At 46.1% G+C, this 19,749-nt stretch overlaps 1 protein-coding gene across 2 annotated transcripts in view; it reads right to left on the bottom strand.

Annotated features, from left to right (window-relative positions):
* Positions 1-585: 585 nt before the first annotated feature.
* The window catches only part of xylb (xylulokinase homolog (H. influenzae)), a 74,209-nt gene continuing 55,045 nt past the window's right edge, over positions 586-19,749 (bottom strand). For both annotated transcript variants that reach the window (XM_014181342.3, XM_014181343.3), the window contains exon 19: positions 586-1,186. In XM_014181342.3, the coding sequence (XP_014036817.1) occupies positions 1,118-1,186 (69 nt within the window). In that variant the 3' untranslated portion in view covers positions 586-1,117. The remainder of the gene's footprint in view (positions 1,187-19,749) is intronic.

The following is a 19,749-nucleotide window of genomic DNA, read 5'->3' as shown; positions in this document are numbered from 1 at the left end:
GTCAAAGTCATTTTGCCCTGGGGGCCACATATCCATAGTTTTTGTAATTTTCGATGCTCTAGACTGTCTAGCTTTCATTTCTGTGATTATTATCCAGCTGGACACAGTAAAGAGATGGTATGAACGTAAGTCCATTCTCATTTCTACAGTTTCCAGTTGGTTTTAGTCATTTTAAGGTATATTGAGTTCGTTCCCTCCCTAACACAATAAAACATGTAATGTTTGACACCCCTGATCTAAAAGTATGTTTGTCAAAATACCGATGGTATTATAGCTTGTTGCCTAATAAACACAACTATGGAGATCATTTAAGCACACTGGAGGAGAATAATGAACAATTGATTGGGAGTGGCAATCGTGGGGCCTGTGTGTGGTGTGTGTGTGTGTGTGTGTGTGTGTGTGTGTGTGTGTGTGTGTGTGTGTGTGTGTGTGTATGAGCCGCTAGGAATGCTGGGTATTAATAGACCAGTAGGACACAGCCCCAGTCAGAACATCAGCAAAGGAGAAACAGATACAAATATCTCATTGTAAGAAGACTGTCTCAGTCACCTTCACCAATGTGATTAATCACAGCAATGACATGGGTTGTCATGAAAAGTTCAATAGATTTTATTGTTTGAAGTAATTTGAGGGCATCAGCACAGTAGATCACTGAAGATTCAGAATACTCATAATACTGTAGGTCTTTCAGAATTCCCATGAGAACAAAATTATTCAGTTCATTTCTGAGTGAGAAGACAATTCCCTTATGGAACTTTCATACTTCCCAAAATACTTGTTTGACTATCTAAATGCCCATTGAAATGATCATGGCATGACAACAGAGATGGTTGCTGAATACACCATTAGACAGAAGAAGCGAAGAATGCAAAGAAAATTAGGTATTCTTAGTGTAATCCCTACGAGTCATCACAACTAAACAAATTGAAGAAGGTCGTGTCACTTGCAGATGCATTCATGAAAAATTACCTTAAATATCTTCTTTTTTTTTAAGGTGTTTTACAAAGTCAAAATCAAGAGGTTGGAATCACGTGTAAGGCACAGGTTTGCAAGTCCTTCATATTTGCTCATCAGACCATGGAGAAATGTGCTGATTGAAATAATTGCCCGTGTTCAGTCACTGCTTTGATTCCTGGAGCACTCTCTCCTCCAGCTCAGCGTAACGCCTCAACAGGGGAGCGAACACCTGAAACAAAAAAGACAAAGAAATCCCAGTGAGAACCTAAATGTGCTATATAAGCAAAAAACTATTGAAGAATATCCATTTCATTAGTGCTATGTGGTAAAGTGATCAGCGGACAATGCTGAATAACACTCCTCTACAGATACCCTTTTTGAACTACTGTTCTGAACCCGACCCGAACCGCCCCGTACGGTACGGTACTGGCCCAGATATTTCTTATTCAAATTGTCATTTCCTTTTTGTTAAAAGAGTATATGGTGGATGTGTAACCAGATCAGATCAGTACGGCTCGTCTCAACTCAGTAGTGTAAAAAGTGGTATATGGTTGAATGTATAACCAGCCAGCCCAGTCTAAGTTAGCTCGGCTCAGAGGTATGAAAAGGCTACCAGACCTTAGAGTTTTTTTTAGGTCTGAAAAGTAGTCCAAATAAAGTGGTTTGCCAGCCCAGAGGCCAGAAAATTGGGTTATTTTCTCCCCTTGTGGTGGATGGACACGCATGGTTGAGTGGTTAAGAGCAGGGCATAGCAGCAGACACCGAGCCAGGATGGCCTTTCTTCTGAAAATACACTGTGGACAGCATCAGTCATTTTGCTTTGAAAAGTCACAGTCAGCCAGGACACTGTTTGTCTGCCCTTAGAACCCTGTGTGTGGTGTGGGGGGGGGGGGGGGGGGGGGGGGGGGGTTACTATCCTTATGGGGACCAGAAGTCCTCACAAGGATAGTAAAACAAGGACAATACTGACAAGTGGGGACAAAAAGGCTTTTTAAGGCTTAGAGGTTAGGTTTAGTGTTAGGGTTACAATTAGGGTTAGGGTTAGAGTTAGGATTAGGGTTAGAATTACTGTTAGGATTAGGGGTTAGGTTTAGTGTTAGGGTTACAATTAGGGTTAGGGTCAGAATTACTGTTAGGATTAGGGGTTAGGTTTAGTGTTAAGGTTACAATTAGGGTGAGAATTACTGTTAGGATTAGGGGTTAGGTTTAGGGTTAGGAGATCAGTTTATTTTTAGGGGTTAGGGTTTTGGGGTTAAGGTTAGGGTTGGGGTTAGGTTTAGGGAAAATAGGAATTTTAATGGGAATCAATTGTTTGGTCCCCACAAAGATAGTTAAACAAATGTGTGTGTGTGTGTGTGTGTGTGTGCGTGCGTACAGTGAGAAGAATATTGATATTGATTGAGTCTTCAACTCCAGTCTGAAACCTTTTTATTTCACATCCATTAGACTTGGTCATTGTATTAGGGCTATACAAAAACACTTGAGAATAACATCAATCTTTGAATTTAGCTCAACTTTCACATGGTCCTAGCTTTAGACTGAGGTGACCTTGTTTACAAATGTTTAATTAGCATGTCAAACACAAAGAGAGGAAAGCAACATTGATTGCATCATTGTACAGAAAACATATCATAGTCTAGTCTTGCACATCCTAGGAAATAACATGACAATCACCACATGAGTACTTATGGTGCAAAGCATGCTGGATGGATGGATGAAAGATGGTTGGATAGATGGATGGATCACTGCCTGTCCATGGCTCTCTGTTCTCCTTCTGTTCTGCCTTTCACTCGTCCTGCTTTTCACTCTGCCCTTCTTTCCGGTCTCTCTCCCCCATCCATCTATCCCCCTGACTCCATTTCTCTGGTCCTCTCTATCCCCCTGACTCCATTCCCCTGGTCCTCTCTTTCTGAGCCCTGACTCCATTCCCCTGGTCCTCTATATCCCCCTGACTCCATTCCCCTGGTCCTCTCTATCCCCCTGACTCCATTCCCCTGGTCCTCTCTATCCCCCTGACTCCATTTCCCTGGTCCTCTCTATCCCCCTGACTCCATTCCCCTGGTCCTCTCTTTCTGAGCCCTGACTCCATTTCCCTGGTCCTCTCTTTCTGAGCCCTGACTCCATTCCCCTGGTCCTCTCTATCCCCCTGACTCCATTTCCCTGGTCCTCTCTATCCCCCTGACTCCATTCCCCTGGTCCTCTCTTTCTGAGCCCTGACTCCATTCCCCTGGTCCTCTCTTTCTGAGCCCTGACTCCATTCCCCTGGTCCTCTCTATCCCCCTGACTCCATTCCCCTGGTCCTCTCTATCCACCTGGCTCCATTCTCCTGGTCCTCTGTATCTCCCTGACTCCATTTCCCTGGTCCTCTCTATCCACCTGACTCCATTCCCCTGGTCCTCTCTAGCCACCTGGCTCCATTCTCCTGGTCCTCTCTATCCCCCTGGCTCCATTCCCCTGGTTCTCTGTATCCCCCCTGACTCCATTCTCCTGGTCCTCTATATCCCCCTGGCTTCATTCCCCTGGTCCTCTCTATCCCCCTGACTCCATTCCCCTGGTCCTCTCTTTCTGAGCCCTGACTCCATTCCCCTGGTCCTCTCTATCCCCCTGACTCCATTCCCCTGGTCCTCTCTATCCACCTGGCTCCATTCTCCTGGTCCTCTGTATCTCCCTGACTCCATTTCCCTGGTCCTCTCTATCCACCTGACTCCATTCCCCTGGTCCTCTCTAGCCACCTGGCTCCATTCTCCTGGTCCTCTCTATCCCCCTGGCTCCATTCCCCTGGTTCTCTGTATCCCCCCTGACTCCATTCTCCTGGTCCTCTATATCCCCCTGGCTTCATTCCCCTGGTCCTCTCTATCCCCCTGACTCCATTCCCCTGGTCCTCTCTTTCTAAGCCCTGACTCCATTCCCCTGGTCCTCTCTATCCCCCTGGCTCCATTCCCCTGGTCCTCACTTTCTGAGCCCTGACTCCATTCCCCTGGTCCTCTCTATCCACCTGACTCCATTCTCCTGGTCCTCTCTATCCCCCTGACTCCATTCCCCTGGTCCTCTCTATCCCCCTGACTCCATTCCCCTGGTCCTCTCTATCCCCCTGACTCCATTCCCCTGGTCCTCTCTATCCACCTGACTCCATTCCCCTGGTCCTCTCTATCCCCCTGGCTCCATTCCCCTGGTCCTCTCTATCCCCCTGACTCCATTCCCCTGGTCCTCTCTATCCACCTGACTCCTTTCACTTGCTTGCTGTCTGCCATACCCCTGCCCCCATTCTCACTGCTCCAGCCCTCTACCTCCAATGCCCCTCCCCATCTCTACCCGCCCCTCTCCCTTCCTCTGTGGAGTGTTGGCTCTAGGCCAGAGCTCCATGGTGCCACAGCGTATCATGCCAGAGCAGGGTGGCTAATCACACCAGTGTCAGCAGTTGGCCGGGGCCACCATGCACCAACGCTGTGCAATGCTCAGGAAATTAGATTGACATAACACTGCTGGAGGGAGTGTGTGCACGTGTGTGTGGTCGCACACAAAATCTTCTCTCCGCCCCATGGTGAAATGTGTAGAATTGCAGCAAACTTGCTTTAAAACTGCAACATTTTCTCCACGCTTCATGGCGAAAGTTGTAGAATTGCAGGAAATGAACCTCTGACTGCATGTGTGTGTATGGATGTGGGTACACAGATTTGAGGCCCCCACCCCCATCAAAGTTGCCCATCCATGGACTAGGCTTTTAAACAAAGAAATGTAGGGGGTAGATCAGCTTTAATATTGCGGATAGATTGCAGCTTCCATCATTTCCAATACCCCACACATTTTGGGGTAAATATACAGTACCAGTCAAAAGTTTGGACACACCTGGTTTTTCTTTATTTTTTACTATTTTCTACATTGCAGAATAATAGTGAAGACATCAAAACTATGGAATTGTCACAGGCGTCGTACAGAACAGACCAAGGCGCAGTGTGTAGAGTGCTCATTCTTAATTTATTATAGGAGAACACTTAAACAGAAAAAATACAACGACCAACAGTTCCGTAAGGTACAAAGACTATAATGGAAAACAACCACCCACAAAACCCAAAGGAAAACAGCCTAAGTATGGCTTCCAATCAGAGACAACAAAAGACACCTGCCTCTGATTGGAAACCGTACTCTGCCAAACCTGGAAAATGAAACATAGAAAATGAAAACTAGAACACATTCCCCTAGAAACCAACAAACCCCAAAACACACAAAACAACCCCCCTGCCACGCCCTGACCATTCTACTATGGCAAAAGACCCTTTTACCTGGTCAGGACGTGACAGAAATAACACACATGGAATCATGTAGTAACCAAAAAAGTATTAAACAAATTCAAATATATTTTACATTTGAGATTCTTCAAAGTAGCCACCCTTTGCCTTGATGACAGCTTTGCACACGCTTGGCATTCTCTTAACCAGCTTCATGAGGTAGTCATCTGGAATGCATTTCAATTAACAGGTGTGCCTTGTTAAAAGTTAATTTGTGCCATTTCTTTCCTTCTTAATGCGTGTGAGCCAATCAGTTGTGTTGTGACAAGGTAGGGGTGGTATACAGAAGATATATATAGTTTTAAACCACCAAGACTCTTCCTAGAGCTGGCCGCCCAGCCTATCTGAGCAATGGTCACTCACTCTGACAGAGCTCTAGAGTTCCTCTGTGAAGATGGGAGAACCTTCCAGAAGGAGAACTATCTCTGCAGCACTCCACCAATCAGGCCTTTATGGTAGAGTGGCCAGACGGAAGCCACTCTTACGGTTAAAAAATAAAAAAAAGATGGTGGCAGCATCATGCTGTGGGGATGTTTTTCAGCTGCAGGGACTGGGAGACTAGTTGGGATTGCGGGAAAGATGAACAGAGCAAAGTACAGAGAGATCCTTGATGAAAACCTGCTCCAGAGCGCTCAGGACCTCAGACTGGGGTGAAGGTTCACTTTCCAACAGGACAACGACCCTAAGCACACAGCCAAGACAATGCAGGAGTGGCTTTGGGACAAGTTTCTGAATGTCCTTGAGTGGCCCAGCCAGAGCCCGGACTGGAACCATATTTAACATCTCTGGAGAAACCTGAAAATAGCTGTGCAGCAAGGCTCCCCATCCAACCTGACAGAGCTTGAGAGGATCTGCAGAGAAGAATGGGAGAAACTCCCCAAATACAGGTGTGCCAAGCTTGTAGTGTCATACCCAAGAAGACTCAAGGTGCTTCAACAAAGTGCTGAGTAAAGGGTCTGAATACTTAGGTAATACTCCTATCTCGGAGCTCTACGAACAATGCCTTCGACCTCATGGCTTGGTTTTTGATCTGACACTATCAACTGTGGGACCTTATATAAACAGGTGTTTGCCTTTCCAAATCATGTCCAATCAATTGAATATACCACAGGTTCCCTTTGACATTATGGGGTATTGTGTGTAGATTGATGAAAAAAAACGAATAATTTAATCAGTTTTCAAATAAGGCTGTAATGTAACAAAATGTGTAAAACGTAAAGGGGTCCGAAAAATGGATGGACGACCCAATAAGCAGCTTAGGTGAAAAATCAGATACATCTCACTCCACATTTCCTTCAGTGAATCTAATCCTCTTGCAATTTAAATCAAATCAAATAGTATTAGTCACATACGCCGAATACAACAGGTGTAGACATTACTTACAATGCAGTTAAAAAATATATATATTTGAAATACGGATAAGAATAAGAAATAAAAGTAACAAGTAATTAAAGAACAGCAGTAAAATAAAAATAGCGAGACTATATACAGGGGGGTACCGGTACAGAGTCAATGTGCGGGGGCACCGGTTAGTTGAGGTAATATGTACATGAGGTAGAGTTATTAAAGTTACTATGCATAGATGATAACAACAGAGTAGCAGTGGTGTAAAAGAGGGGGAGAGGGGCAATGCAAATAGTCTGGGTAGCCATTTAATTAGATGTTCAGGAGTCTTATGGCTTGGGGGTAGAAGCTGTTTAGAAGCCTCTTGGACCTAGACTTGGCGCTCCGGTACCGCTTGCCGTGCAGTAGCAGAGAGAACAGTCTATGACTAGGGTGGCTGGTGTCTTTGACCATTTTTGAGGCCTTCCTTTGACACCGCCTGGTATAAAGGTCCTGGATGGCAGGAAGCTTGGCCCCAGTGATGTACTGGGCCGTTCGCACTACCCTCTGTAGTGATCTCGATGGTGCAGCTGTAGAATCTTTTGAGGATCTGAGGATCCATGGCAAATCTTTTCAGTCTCCTGAGGGGGAATAGGTTTTGTCATGGCCTCTTCACAACTGTCTTGGTGTGCTTGGACCATGTTAGTTTGTTGGTGATGTGGACACCAAGGAACTTGAGGCTATCATCCTGCTCCACTGCAGCCCCGTCAATGCGAATGGGGGCGTGCTCAGTCCTCTGTTTCCTGTAGTCCACAATCATCTCCTTTGTCTTGATCACGTTGAGGGAGAGGTTGTTGTCCTGGCACCACACAGCCAGGTCTCTGACCTCCTCCCTATAGGCTGTCTCGTCATTGTCGTTGATCAGGCCTACCACTGTGTTGTCATCGGCAAACTTAATGATGGCGTTAGAGTCGTGCCTGGCCGTGCAGTCATGAGTGAACAGGGAGTACAGGAAGGGACTGAGCACGCACCCTGAGGGGCCCCTGCGGCCTTGTGGCTCCCGTGTGGCTCAGTTGGTAGAGCATGGTGTTTGCAACGCCAGGGTTGTGGGTTCGATTACCACGGGGGACCAGTACAGAGAACAAAATGTATGAAATGTATGCATTCACTACTGTAAGTCGCTCTGGATAAGAGTGTCTGCTAAAATGACTAAAATGTAAAAATGTCTTACTCACATTGGCTGCGGAGAGCGTGATCACACAGTCTTCCGGAACAGCTGGTGCTCTCATGCATGTTTCAGTGTTATTTGCCTCGAAGTGAGCATAGAAGTAGTTTAGCTCGTCTGGTAGGCTCGTGTTACTGGGCAGCTCTCGGCTGTGCTTCCCTTTGTAGTCTGTAATGGTTTGCAAGCCCTGCCACATCCGACGAGCGTCAGAGTCGGTGTGGTACGATTCGATCTTAGTCCTGTATTGACGCTTTGCCTGTTTGATGGTTCATCAGAGGGCATAGCGGGATCTCTTATAAGCTTCCGGGTTAGAGTCCTGCTCCTTGAAAGCGACAGCTCTAGCCTTTAGGACAGTGCGGATGTTGCCTGTAATCCATGGCTTCTGGTTGGGGTATGTACGTATGGTCACTGTGGGGACTACGTCATCAATGAACTTATTGATGAAGCCAATGAATGATGTGGTGTACTCCTCAATGCCATCGGAGAAATCCCAGAACATATTCCAGTCTGTGCTAGCAAAACAGTCCTGTAGCTTAGCATCTGCTTCATCTGACCACTTAATCGATCTCGTCACTGGTGTTTCCTGCTTGAATTTTTGCTTGTAAGCAGGAATCAGGAAGATAGAATTATGGTCAGAGTTGCCAAATGGAGGGCGAGGGAGAGCTTTGTATGCATCTCTGTGTGTGGAGTAAAGGTGGTCCAGAGTTTTTCCCCTTCTGGTTGCACATTTAACATGCTGAAATAAATTTGGTAAAATGGATTTAAGTTTCCCTGCATTGAAGTCCCCGGCTACTAGGAGCGCCGCCTCTGGGTGAGTGTTTTCTTGTTTGCTTATGACGGAATACAGCTCATTCAATGCTGTCTTAGTGCCAGACTCTGTGGTGAGAGTCTGTGGTGGTATGTAAACAGCTACGAAAAATACAGATGAAAACTCTAGGTAGACAGTGTGGTCTACAGCTTATCATGAGATACTCTACCTCAGGCGAGCAACATTTAAACGTGTTAACCCTCGCAAGGCTGCCGGCCCAGACGGACCAGCTGGCTGGTGTGTTTATGGACATATTCAATTAATCCCCATCTCAATCTGCTGTTCCCACATGCTTCAAGAGGGCCACCATTGTTCCTGTTCCCAAGAAAGCTAAGGTAACTGAGCTAAATGACTATCGCCCCATAGCACTGAGAGACTAGTCAAGGACCTTATCAACTCCACCCCACCTGACACCCTAGACCCACTCCAATTTGCTTACCGCCCCAATAGGTCCAGAGACAATGCAATCGCAATCACACTGCACACTGCCCTAACCCATCTGGACAAGAGGAATACCTATGTAAGAATGCTGTTCATAGACTACAGCTCAGCATTTAACACCATTGTACCCTCCAAACTCGACATTAAGCTCGAGACCCTGGGTCTCAACCCCGCCCTGTGCAACTGGGTCCTGGACTTCCTGACGGGCCGCCCCCTGGTGGTGAGGGTAGGAAACATCTCCACCCCGCTGAGGCCCCACAAGGGTGCGTACTCAGCCCTCTCCTGTACTCCCTGTTCACCCATGACTGCGTGGCCATGCACGCCTCCAACTCAATCATCAAGTTTGTGTGGTGTCAGGAAAATAACTTCACACTCAATGTCAACAAAACAAAGGAGATGATCGTGGACTTCAGGAAACAGTAGAGGGTGCAGCCCCCTATCCACATCGACGGGACAGTAGTGGAGAAGGTGGAAAGTTTTAAGTTCCTCGGCGTACACATCACGGACAAACTGAAATGGTCCACCCACATAGACAGTGTGGTGAAGAAGGCGCAGCAGCGCCTCTTCAACCTCAGGAGGCTGAAGAAATTTGGCTTGTCATCAAAAACACAAACTTTTACAGATGCTCCGCCCACAACCGTAAGGCTCTCCAGAGGGTAGTGAGGTCTGCACAACGCATCACTGGGGGCAAACTACCTGCCCTCCAGGACACCTATACCACCCGATGTCACAGGAAGGCGAAAAAGATCATCAAGGACAACAACTACCCGAGCCACTCTCTGTTCACCCCGCTATCATCCAGAAGGCGAGGTCAGTACAGGTGCATCAAAGCTGGGACCGAGAGACTGAAAAACAGCTTCTATCTCAAGGCCATCAGACTGTTAAACAGCCATCACTAACATAGAGACGCTGCTGCCAACATACTGACTCAAATCTCTAGCCACTTTAATAATTAAAAATTGGATGTAATAAATGTATCACTAGCCACTTTAAACAATGCCACTTTATATAATGTTTACATACCCTACATTACTCATCTCATATGTATATACTGTACTCTATACCATCTACTGCATCTTGCCTATGCCGTTTGGACATCGCTCATCCATATATTTTTATGTACATATTCTTATTCATTCCTTTACACTTGTGTGTATTAGGTAGTTGTTGTGAAATTGTTAGATTACTTGTTAGATATTACTGCATGGTCGGAACTAGAAGCACAAGCATTTCGCTACACTCGCATTAACATCTGCTAACCATGTGTATGTGACAAATAAAATTTGATGAAGATATCGTGCACCAGCTGTTATTTACAAAAATACATAGTCCGCCACCACTTGTCTTACCAGACGCTGCTGTTCTATCCTGCCGGTACAGCGTATAACCAGCCAGCTGTATGTTGATAGTGTCGTCGTTCAGCCACGACTCCGTGAAACATAAGATATTACAGTTTTGAATGTCCTGTTGGTAGTTTAATCTTCCGCGTAGATCATCAATTTTATTCTCCAAAGATTGCACGTTTGCTAGCAGAAGTGGGGGTTTATTCGATCGCCTACAAATTCTCAGAAGGCAGCCCGCCCTCTGGCCCCTTTTTCTCTGCCTCCTCTTCACGCAAATCATAGGGATCTGGGCCTGTTCCCGAGAAAGCAGTATATTATTCGGGTCGGGCTCGTCAGACTCGTTAAAGGAAAAAAAGAATTCTGACAGTCGTGGTGAGTAATTGCAGTCCTGATGTCCAAAAGTTATTTTTGGTCATAAGAGACGGTAGCGGCAACATTATGTACAAAATAAGTTGAAATAAATGAAAAATAAATGAACAAAAAAACAAAACAAAAAAACGCCAGCCTTCTCCGGCGCCATAGTTACTTCTCCCGAGTCTATAGAGATTGCATTGCGGGAGTGTATATTTGGGGAAAAAAGGAGGGGTGAAAGATATTTTCCTCTGCCAGCCTGTGCCCCATCCCTAAGAAAATAGCTTTCTGCCCCCTTGACACCATCCATTAATGTTGTGCTATGGGGGGGGGCATACTAACAGAATTGTGTTGTATTGTACATGTCAACAGCACACTCAATTTGGAAAGTGTAATAGACATTTAGTACAACTAGTGTGTGCGTGGTGTGTGTGTTGGTTGGTTTTTCTATCCTTGTGGGGACCTAAAATCCACAAACGGCCCCACAAGGACAGTAAAACAAGGAAAATTCTCCCTCGTGGGGACATTTCCAATGACCCCATGAACTTAGGGGTTAGGTTTAGGGTTAGAATTAGGGTTAGGGGTTAGTGGTTAGGTTTAGGGTTACGGGTTAGGGTAAGGGGTTAGGTTTAGGGTTATGGGTTAGGCTTAGGTTAAATAGGATTTTGAATGGAAATCAATTTTAGGTCCCCCGAGGATAGAAGAACAAAACGTGCGTGTAAGGTAAACACCAATTAAAGAACCCTCTGAATAGTGTGGTCTCTGCTGACCTCTGACAATCTCTATGAAGGGAGATAAAGACCCAGCGTTTCCACAGCAACAACACCCCGATGCCCCAGAGAACAGTGGGTAGTGTGGTACACTAACACTCCTCTCCTTTTGGCCGGGTAGTCCCTTCTATGGGCCACATCAATCAGGTCTCAGAGAGAAATCTCAGAGAGGCCTATGCACATCCATGATTTCTTATGTCGATAAAAAGGACCAACAGTATTAGGGTAAAAAAGGGATATTCACACACTGATTTATGCTCTCAATAAACTGTGAAGGTTTATTTCAAAAGCTGTGTTAGCTATCTGTTAGCCTACAAATCCCTGACCAGAACTAACATTGTGCAACATCAGCATGCTAGCAGTTAACATTAAAAAGTACAAGGCTTTGTGATTCACTCAATTCCTTTTTATAGTTTAGTAAAACTGTCCAGGGTGGTGTATACTTAATCTAAAACTTCTGCTTTTCCCAGCAACACCATGTAGCTAAGTAGCTGTCGTTAATATGGAGGGCGGATGTTCGACGGGTTTGCATAAAAGTGCAATGAACGGTAATCCGGCATGTCTGATTGCTGCCAGCTCCTTAATAGGTTGCCGCCGCCGCCCTGACAGCTAAACGTATTCCCGCCCAACAGGGGCTGACACGTGATCTGCAATGAATTCCCACCGGGGCCTAGCAAATATAGAGTATTCTAATATCACACAAACACACAGCGCTCCTCGGTCCCTCAGACCACATTCAAAGATACGCTGCCGAGAAGCTAGAACAAAAGGCACACTTCAGAGAAGCAGCGCCGTAGTTAATGTACTGTGAAACCGACTGAGACAACATCACCTTAAAGCTCAATAGGTAGGCTAAAGTGACGTGAAAGTGATTGAAAGGTCTATTAACAACACAAAGATAAGCTACTGTACATAAAGTACATCATGTACTCTCCATACAGTACATGAAGTTCCCTGGTTCTTTCAACAGCTGTAAGATGTAGGATCTTAATTTGATCACCCTGTTACAGGAGAGCTTTCCTGAAATGCAGAAAATGTAAAACTTGTAGTGTATTTGAGGTTTTAAAAGGCTTCTGAAGTTTGTAATTTCCACTTAAATATGTTTGATTTGATTTTCCCTTACGAAAAACTCCTACAAAAATGTCCAAATAGTAATTCACATTTCCTGTTGCTTCAGGATTCTTTTTCCAGCTGTAACAAAATGGCTCAAATTAAGACCCTACACCTGTACAGGTCCAGAGCTGATCTTCTGCAGACAATGAAAGAGATGACGGCAAAACAACTGTGTCTTTCATAACATTTCAAAGCAGTCATTTTCTATCTTTAGGAATACAAACAATACAGTGTGTGTGAGTGTGTGTGTGTCATGTTCCGTAGCCTCAGCCCATTGAGGGACGGAGAGGAGAAACAACATGTATGACTTTCAGCACATTCAGAACATATACTAGACTACTGTGTATAGGAATATAACAGACCAGGCAACAACACACTTTATATTTTGATTGGTAGCCAATTAATGGAAAAATAAAACACACAAGATTTACATTGCTGTCTCATTACGAAGAACATCGTCATTCACTGGGTGTGAAATGGGTCCCACACGCTGTCTCGCAAAACAGTATAATAATCAAAGGCTTCTAAATTTATAGCGCTGCAGGAGGAAACCCTGTTCGATGTGCTACATCATGCATGTAATAAGCAGTTGTGAAATTTCTCATTGTTATTTATGAAGAATACTGAATTATTTAAAGGTACATCATGAGAAAAACCTGCAAAACATCTCCTCACTAATACTGGAATCATCTTAAGAAACCCAGACAGTTTGGTAGCTACATGTATCTTTTACGTTCCTCTTGTAAAATATTTAAAATACATGCATTTTTCATGTGATATAAATGCATTATAAAAAGTGTATTTACATCTCATATAGTATTGTCAGTTTGTAATGACAGAAAGGTACAAGTTTGATATCAATTTAGCCCATATTTCCCCATTCCCAAAAAATACCCTTCCAAATCAATGGCAGTCTAATTTCACTTACCACTGTTTGCCCCCCATACACACCAAAAATTAGGACTGATATCTATATGCATATACAGTGAGGGGAAAAAGTATTTGATCCCCTGGCGATTTTGTACGTTTGCCCACTGACAAAGAAATTATCAGTCTATCATTTTAATGGTAGGTTTATTTGAACAGTGAGAGACAGAATAACAACAAAAATAATCCAGAAAAACGCATGTCAAAAATGTTATAAATTGATTTGCATTTTAATGAGGGAAATAAGTATTTGACCCACTCTCAATCAGAAAGATTTCTGTCTCCCAGTGTCACTATCGTCTAAAGGATTGGACCAAGGCGCAGCGTGTTGAGTGCTCATCTTCCTTTATTATGAGTGAACACTTGAACAAAATAAACAAACGACAGTTGCGTAAGGTACTTCGACTATACGAAAAACAACCACCCACAACCCACAGGAAAAAACAGGCTGCCTAAGTATGGCTTCCAATCAGAGACAATGAAAGACACCTGCCTCTGATTGGAAACCATACTCGGCCACACATAGAAAATGAACATAGAAAATGAAAACTAAAACAAATCCCCATGAAACAAACCAACCCCAAAACACACAAAAACAACACCCCCTGCCACGCCCTGACCATACTACAATGACAAATGACCCCTTTTACTGGTCAGGACGTGACAGTACCCCCCCCCCCCCCCCGAAGGTGCAGACCCCGACTGCACCTCAAAACAAAAAACCCCACAAAAACAACCCCAAACCTAAAGGGAGGGAAGGGAGGGTGGCACCGTCAACGACGGTTCCTGTGCTACACCCCCCCTTCGCCAATCCTCCCACTACGGAGGTGGCTCTGGCTCCGGGCGTAGCTCCTGTTCTGCGCTGCCGACCCCCGCTGGAGGCTCTGGGCTGTAGACCGTTGCTGAAGACTCTGGGCTGCAGACCACCGCTGAAGGCTCTGGGCTGCAGACCAACGCTGAAGGCTCTGGGCTGCAGACCAACGCTGAAGGCTCTGGGCTGCAGACCGTCGTTGGAGGCCCCGGACTGGGAGGCGTCGCTGGAGGCCCCGGACTGGGAGGCGTCGCTGGAGGCCCCGGACTGGGAGGCGTCGCTAGAGGCCCCGGACTGGGAGGCGTCGCTAGAGGCCCGGACTGGGAGGCGTCGCTAGAGGCCCCGGACTGGGAGGCGTCGCTGGAGGCCCCGGACTGGGAGGCGTCGCTGGAGGCCCCGGACTGGAAGGCGTCGCTGGAGGCCCCGGACTGGGAGGCGTCGCTGGAGGCCCCGGACTGGGAGGCGTCGCTGGAGGCCCCGGACTGGGAGGCGTCGCTGGAGGCTCCGGGCTGAGGAGCGTCGCTGGAGGCTCCGGGCTGAGGAGCGTCGCTGGAGGCTCCGGGCTGAGGAACGTCGCTGGAGGCTCCGGGCTGAGGAACGTCGCTGGAGGCTCCGGGCTGAGGAACGTCGCTGGAGGCTCCGCGCTGAGTAGCGTCTCTGTAGGTTCCGGACTGGGGACCTTCGCTGCAGGCTCCGTGCCATGGGTCATCACTACTGGTTCCGCGTCATGGATAATCACTGGAGGCTTTGTGCCATGGATCATCACTGGAGGCTCCGGGCCATGGGTTATCACTGGAGGCTTTGTGCCTTGGATCATCCCTACGGGCTCCGGGCCATGGATCATCACTGGAGGCTTCATGCCATGGATTATCGCTGGAGACGTCGGACCATTGACCATCATTAGAGGCTTCCTTCGGGGTGCTGGAACTGGTCTCACCGGACTGGGGAGACATACTTCGGACCGCGTGCTCACAGCAGGCACCGGCCTTACCGGGCTATGGTGGCGCACTGGAAGTCTGCTAAGTGGGGCTGGCATAGGAGGCGCCAGGCTAGTCACACACACCTTCAGGCTAGTGCAGGGAGCATGAACAGGACATACTGGGCTCTGGTGATGCACTGGAGGTCTGCTACGTAGGGCTGGCATAGGAGCCGCCAGGCTAGTCACACACACCTCCGGGCTAGTGCGGGGAGCAGGAACAGGGCGTACTGGGCTATGGTGGCGCACTGGAGGTAGAGTGTGCGGAGCAGGCACAGGGTACACTGGGTCTTGGAGGCGCACTGGAGGTCTGGAGCGCACGGCCTGCACAACCCGCCCTGGCTGGATACTCAACTCCGCTCGATCACTGCGGGGTGTGGGCACAGTTCGCACCGGCCTTTGTATGCGCCCTGACGACACAGTGCGCGTCACCGCAAAATACGGTGTCTGCTCCATCACTTGCTCTTCATAGTAAGCCCAGGAAGTTGTCTCAGGACTCCATCCTGACCCTGCCCAACTCCCCTTGTACCCCCCCCCCCTAAAAAATGGGGGCTGCCTCTCAGTCTTGCCTTTAGGTGCATTTAGAGCCTCCTCTCGTCGCCGCTCTGCTCTTGCTGCCTCCACTTCTTCCCATGGACGGCGATTCCATCCCTTCTGGATCTCCTCCCATGTCCAGGATCCCTTGCCGTCCAATATCTGCTCCCATGTCTATTCCTCCTGCTGCTCCTTCTTACGCTGCTTGGTCCTTCGGTGGTGGGTGATTCTGTCACAATCGTCTAAAGGATTGGACCAAGGCGCAGCGTGTTGAGTGCTCATCTTTCTTTATTATGAGTGAACACTTAAACAAAATAAACAAACGACAGTTGCGTAAGGTACTACGACTATACTAAAAACAACCACCCACAACCCACAGGAAAAAACAGGCTGCCTAAGTATGGCTTCCAATCAGAGACAACGAAAGACACCTGCCTCTGATTGGAAACCATACTCGGCCACACATAGAAAATGAACATAGAAAATGAAAACTAGAACAAATCCCCATGAAACAAACCAACCAACCCCAAAACACACAAAAACAACACCCCCTGCCACGCCCTGACCATACTACAATGACAAATGACCCCTTTCACTGGTCTGGACGTGACACCCAGGTGTCTTTTATACAGGTAACGAGCTGAGATTAGGAGCACACTCTTAAAGGGAGTGCTCCTAATCTCAGTTTGTTACCTGTATAAAAGACACCTGTCCACAGAAGCAATCAATCAATCAGATTCCAAACTCTCCACCATGGCCAAGACCAAAGAGCTCTCCAAGGATGTCAGGGACAAGATTGTAGACCTGGAATGGGCTACAAGACCATCACCAAGCAGCTTGGTGAGAAGGTGACAACAGTTGGTGCGATTATTTGCAAATGGAAGAAACACAAAAGAACTGTCAATCTCCCTCGGCCTGGGGCTCCATGCAAGAACTCACCTCGTGGAGTTGCAATGATCATGAGAACGGTGAGGAATCAGCCCAGAACTACACGGGAGGATCTTGTCAATGATCTCAAGGCAGCTGGAACCATAGTCACCAAGAAAACAATTGGTAACACACTACGCCGTGAAGGACTGAAATCCTGAGGCGCCCGCAAGGTCCCCCTGCTCAAGAAAGCACATATACATGCCCGTCTGAAGTTTGCCAATGAACATCTGAATGATCCAGAGGACAACTGGGTGAAGGTGTTGTGGTCAGATGAGACCAAAATGGAGCTCTTTGGCATCAACTCAACTCGCCGTGTTTGGAGGAGGAGGAATGCTGCCTATGACCCCAAGAACATCATCCCCACCGTCAAACATGGAGGTGGAAACATTATATGCTTTGGGGGTGTTTTTCTGCTAAGGGGAGAGGACAACTTCACTGCATCAAAGGGACGATGGACGGGGCTATGTACCGTCAAATCTTGGGTGAGAACCTCCTTCCTTCAGCCAGGGCATTGAAAATGGGTCGTGGATGGGTATTCCAGCATGACAATGACCCAAAACACACGGCCAAGGCAACAAAGGAGTGGCTGAAGAAGAAGCACATTAAGGTCCTGGAGTGGCCTAGCCAGTCTCCAGACCTTAATCCCATAGAAAATCTGTGGAGGGAGCTGAAGGTTCGAGTTGCCAAACGTCAGCCTCAAAACCTTAATGTCTTGGAGAAGATCTGCAAAGAGGAGTGGGACAAAATCCCTCCTGAGATGTGTGCAAACCAGGTGGCCAACTACAAGAAACATCTGACCTCTGTGATTGCCAACAAGGGTTTCGCCACCAAGTACTAAGTCATGTTTTGCAGAGGGGTCAAATACTTATTTCCCTCATTAACATGCAAATCAATTTCTAACATTCTTGACATGCGTTTTTCTGGATTTTTGTTGTTGTTATTCTGTCTCTCACTGTTCAAATAAACCTACCATTAAAATTATAGACTGATCATTTCTTTGTCAGTGGGCAAACGTACAAAATCAGCAGGGGATCAAATACTTTTTTCCCTCACTGTATGTTGTTATTCATACCTTCACCATTAGAATGACGAGCATCTCTTCTTGACTGGGTGATAACAGAGATGTGACATGTCAGTGATTACAGAGAAATTCAACATGCCAAAGATATGAGAGATATTCGACATGTCAAACCGTCTCCCTTTTCCCGGGACCCCAAATCATACCAGTCGCCATGTTAATGTGCCTTTGTTGGGGTGGGTAATGTCTGATTTTAGGAGGGAGGTAGGCACTAAGCTTTTTCCTCCCAGAATCCTTCACAATGAGACAATTGTTGAACTGTGATGTTTCTGTCAAACTCCAAATTAAGAAACAGCAAGCGGCCCACTTCGTTACTGTCTCTCTTTCACACAGCCTACATAGACGACCTTGAGGGAAGGGAAGGGGGGGAGAAGTGAGGGATTGCGGGAATAAAGACAAAAGCTAAAAAAATATCAAGATGTTTTGCCATTAAGCTGTCATAGTCCTAGCTCATGAATATTTATCAAGGTTGAAGTTTAAGCCCACATTTGGAACATCTCTCTTTTAAAAGTGTTTTTTTCCCTTCTCCTCACTACTAGTTTCATTGTTGACATAATAGTACTGTCAATCTGTTGATGTGCTCTGAAGGACACACCTGCTAGGAGAGGGCTTTTATGCCAAAATATTTTTGAAGAACCACCAAATACGCTGCAAAAAACATAACTGAGAAGGAGCGTGACTCTTGACTAGGGTTGCAAAGGGTCAAAACTTTCTGGCAAATTTCCAGAATTTTTCCGTCAATTTTCCATTGGAAGTTAAGCCCTGGAATTTGGGGAATTTTGCTTAAATTCATCAAAAAAGTTAGCTTTTAACAGTGAACCTTTTATGGGATACACAAGGCAATTCTAGGTATTGTGGTATATTTTGGTTAAACTATCCCCAATTCAATGGAATTGCAACCCTCTGTATGCACAGTGCATTCTTCCATCACATGTACAGCTGATTCTCAAGATCTTGCACACTAATGAGAATAGAGGTCGGCCGATTAATCGGAATGGCAGATTAATTAGGGCCGATTTCAAGTTTTCATAACAATCGGAAATCGGTATTTTTGGACGCCGATTTGGCTGTTTTTTTTTTTACCTTTATTTAACTAGACAAGTCAGTTAAGAACACATTCTTATTTTCAATGACGGCCTAGGAACGGTGGGTTAACTGCCTTGTACCTTGTCAGCTCAGGGATTCAATCTTGCAACCTTACGGTTAACTAGTCCAACGCTCTAACCACCTGCTTTACATTGCACTCCACGAGGTTACGCAAATGCAGTAAGAAGCCACGGTAAGTTGCTAGCTAGCATTAAACTTATAAAAAACAATCAATCAATCATAATCACTAGTTAACTACACATGGTTGATGATATTACTAGTTTATCTAGCCTGTCCTGCTTTGCATATAATCGCTTAGGTACACGTTGCTCCAACCATAAACATCAATGCCTTTCTTAAAATCAATACACAAGTATATATTTTTAAACCTGCATATTTAGTTAATATTGCCTGCTAACATGAATTTCTTTTAACTAGGGAAAATGTGTCACTTCTCTTGCAAACAGAGTCAGGGTATTTGCAGCAGTTTGGGCCGCCTGGCTTGTTGCGAACTGTGAAGACCATTTCTTCCATACAAATACAGCCAACTTCGCCAAACGGGGGATGATTTAACAAAAGTGCATTTGCGAAAAAAGCACAATCGTTGCACGACTGTACCTAACCATAAACATCAATGCCTTTCTTAAAATCATTACACAGAAGTATATATTTTTAAACCTGCATATTTAGCTAAATGAAATCCATTTTAGCAGGCAATATTAACCAGGTGAAATTGTGTCATTTTGCGTTCATTGCACGCAGGCAGGGTATATGCAACACTTTGGGTAAT

This window comes from Salmo salar, chromosome 29 (genome assembly GCF_965601325.2).
Source record: "Salmo salar chromosome 29, fSalSal1, whole genome shotgun sequence".
Classification (NCBI taxonomy): domain Eukaryota; kingdom Metazoa; phylum Chordata; class Actinopteri; order Salmoniformes; family Salmonidae; genus Salmo; species Salmo salar.
Note: the sequence above shows the minus strand (reverse complement) of the source record. Positions and strands in the feature narration are given on the sequence as shown.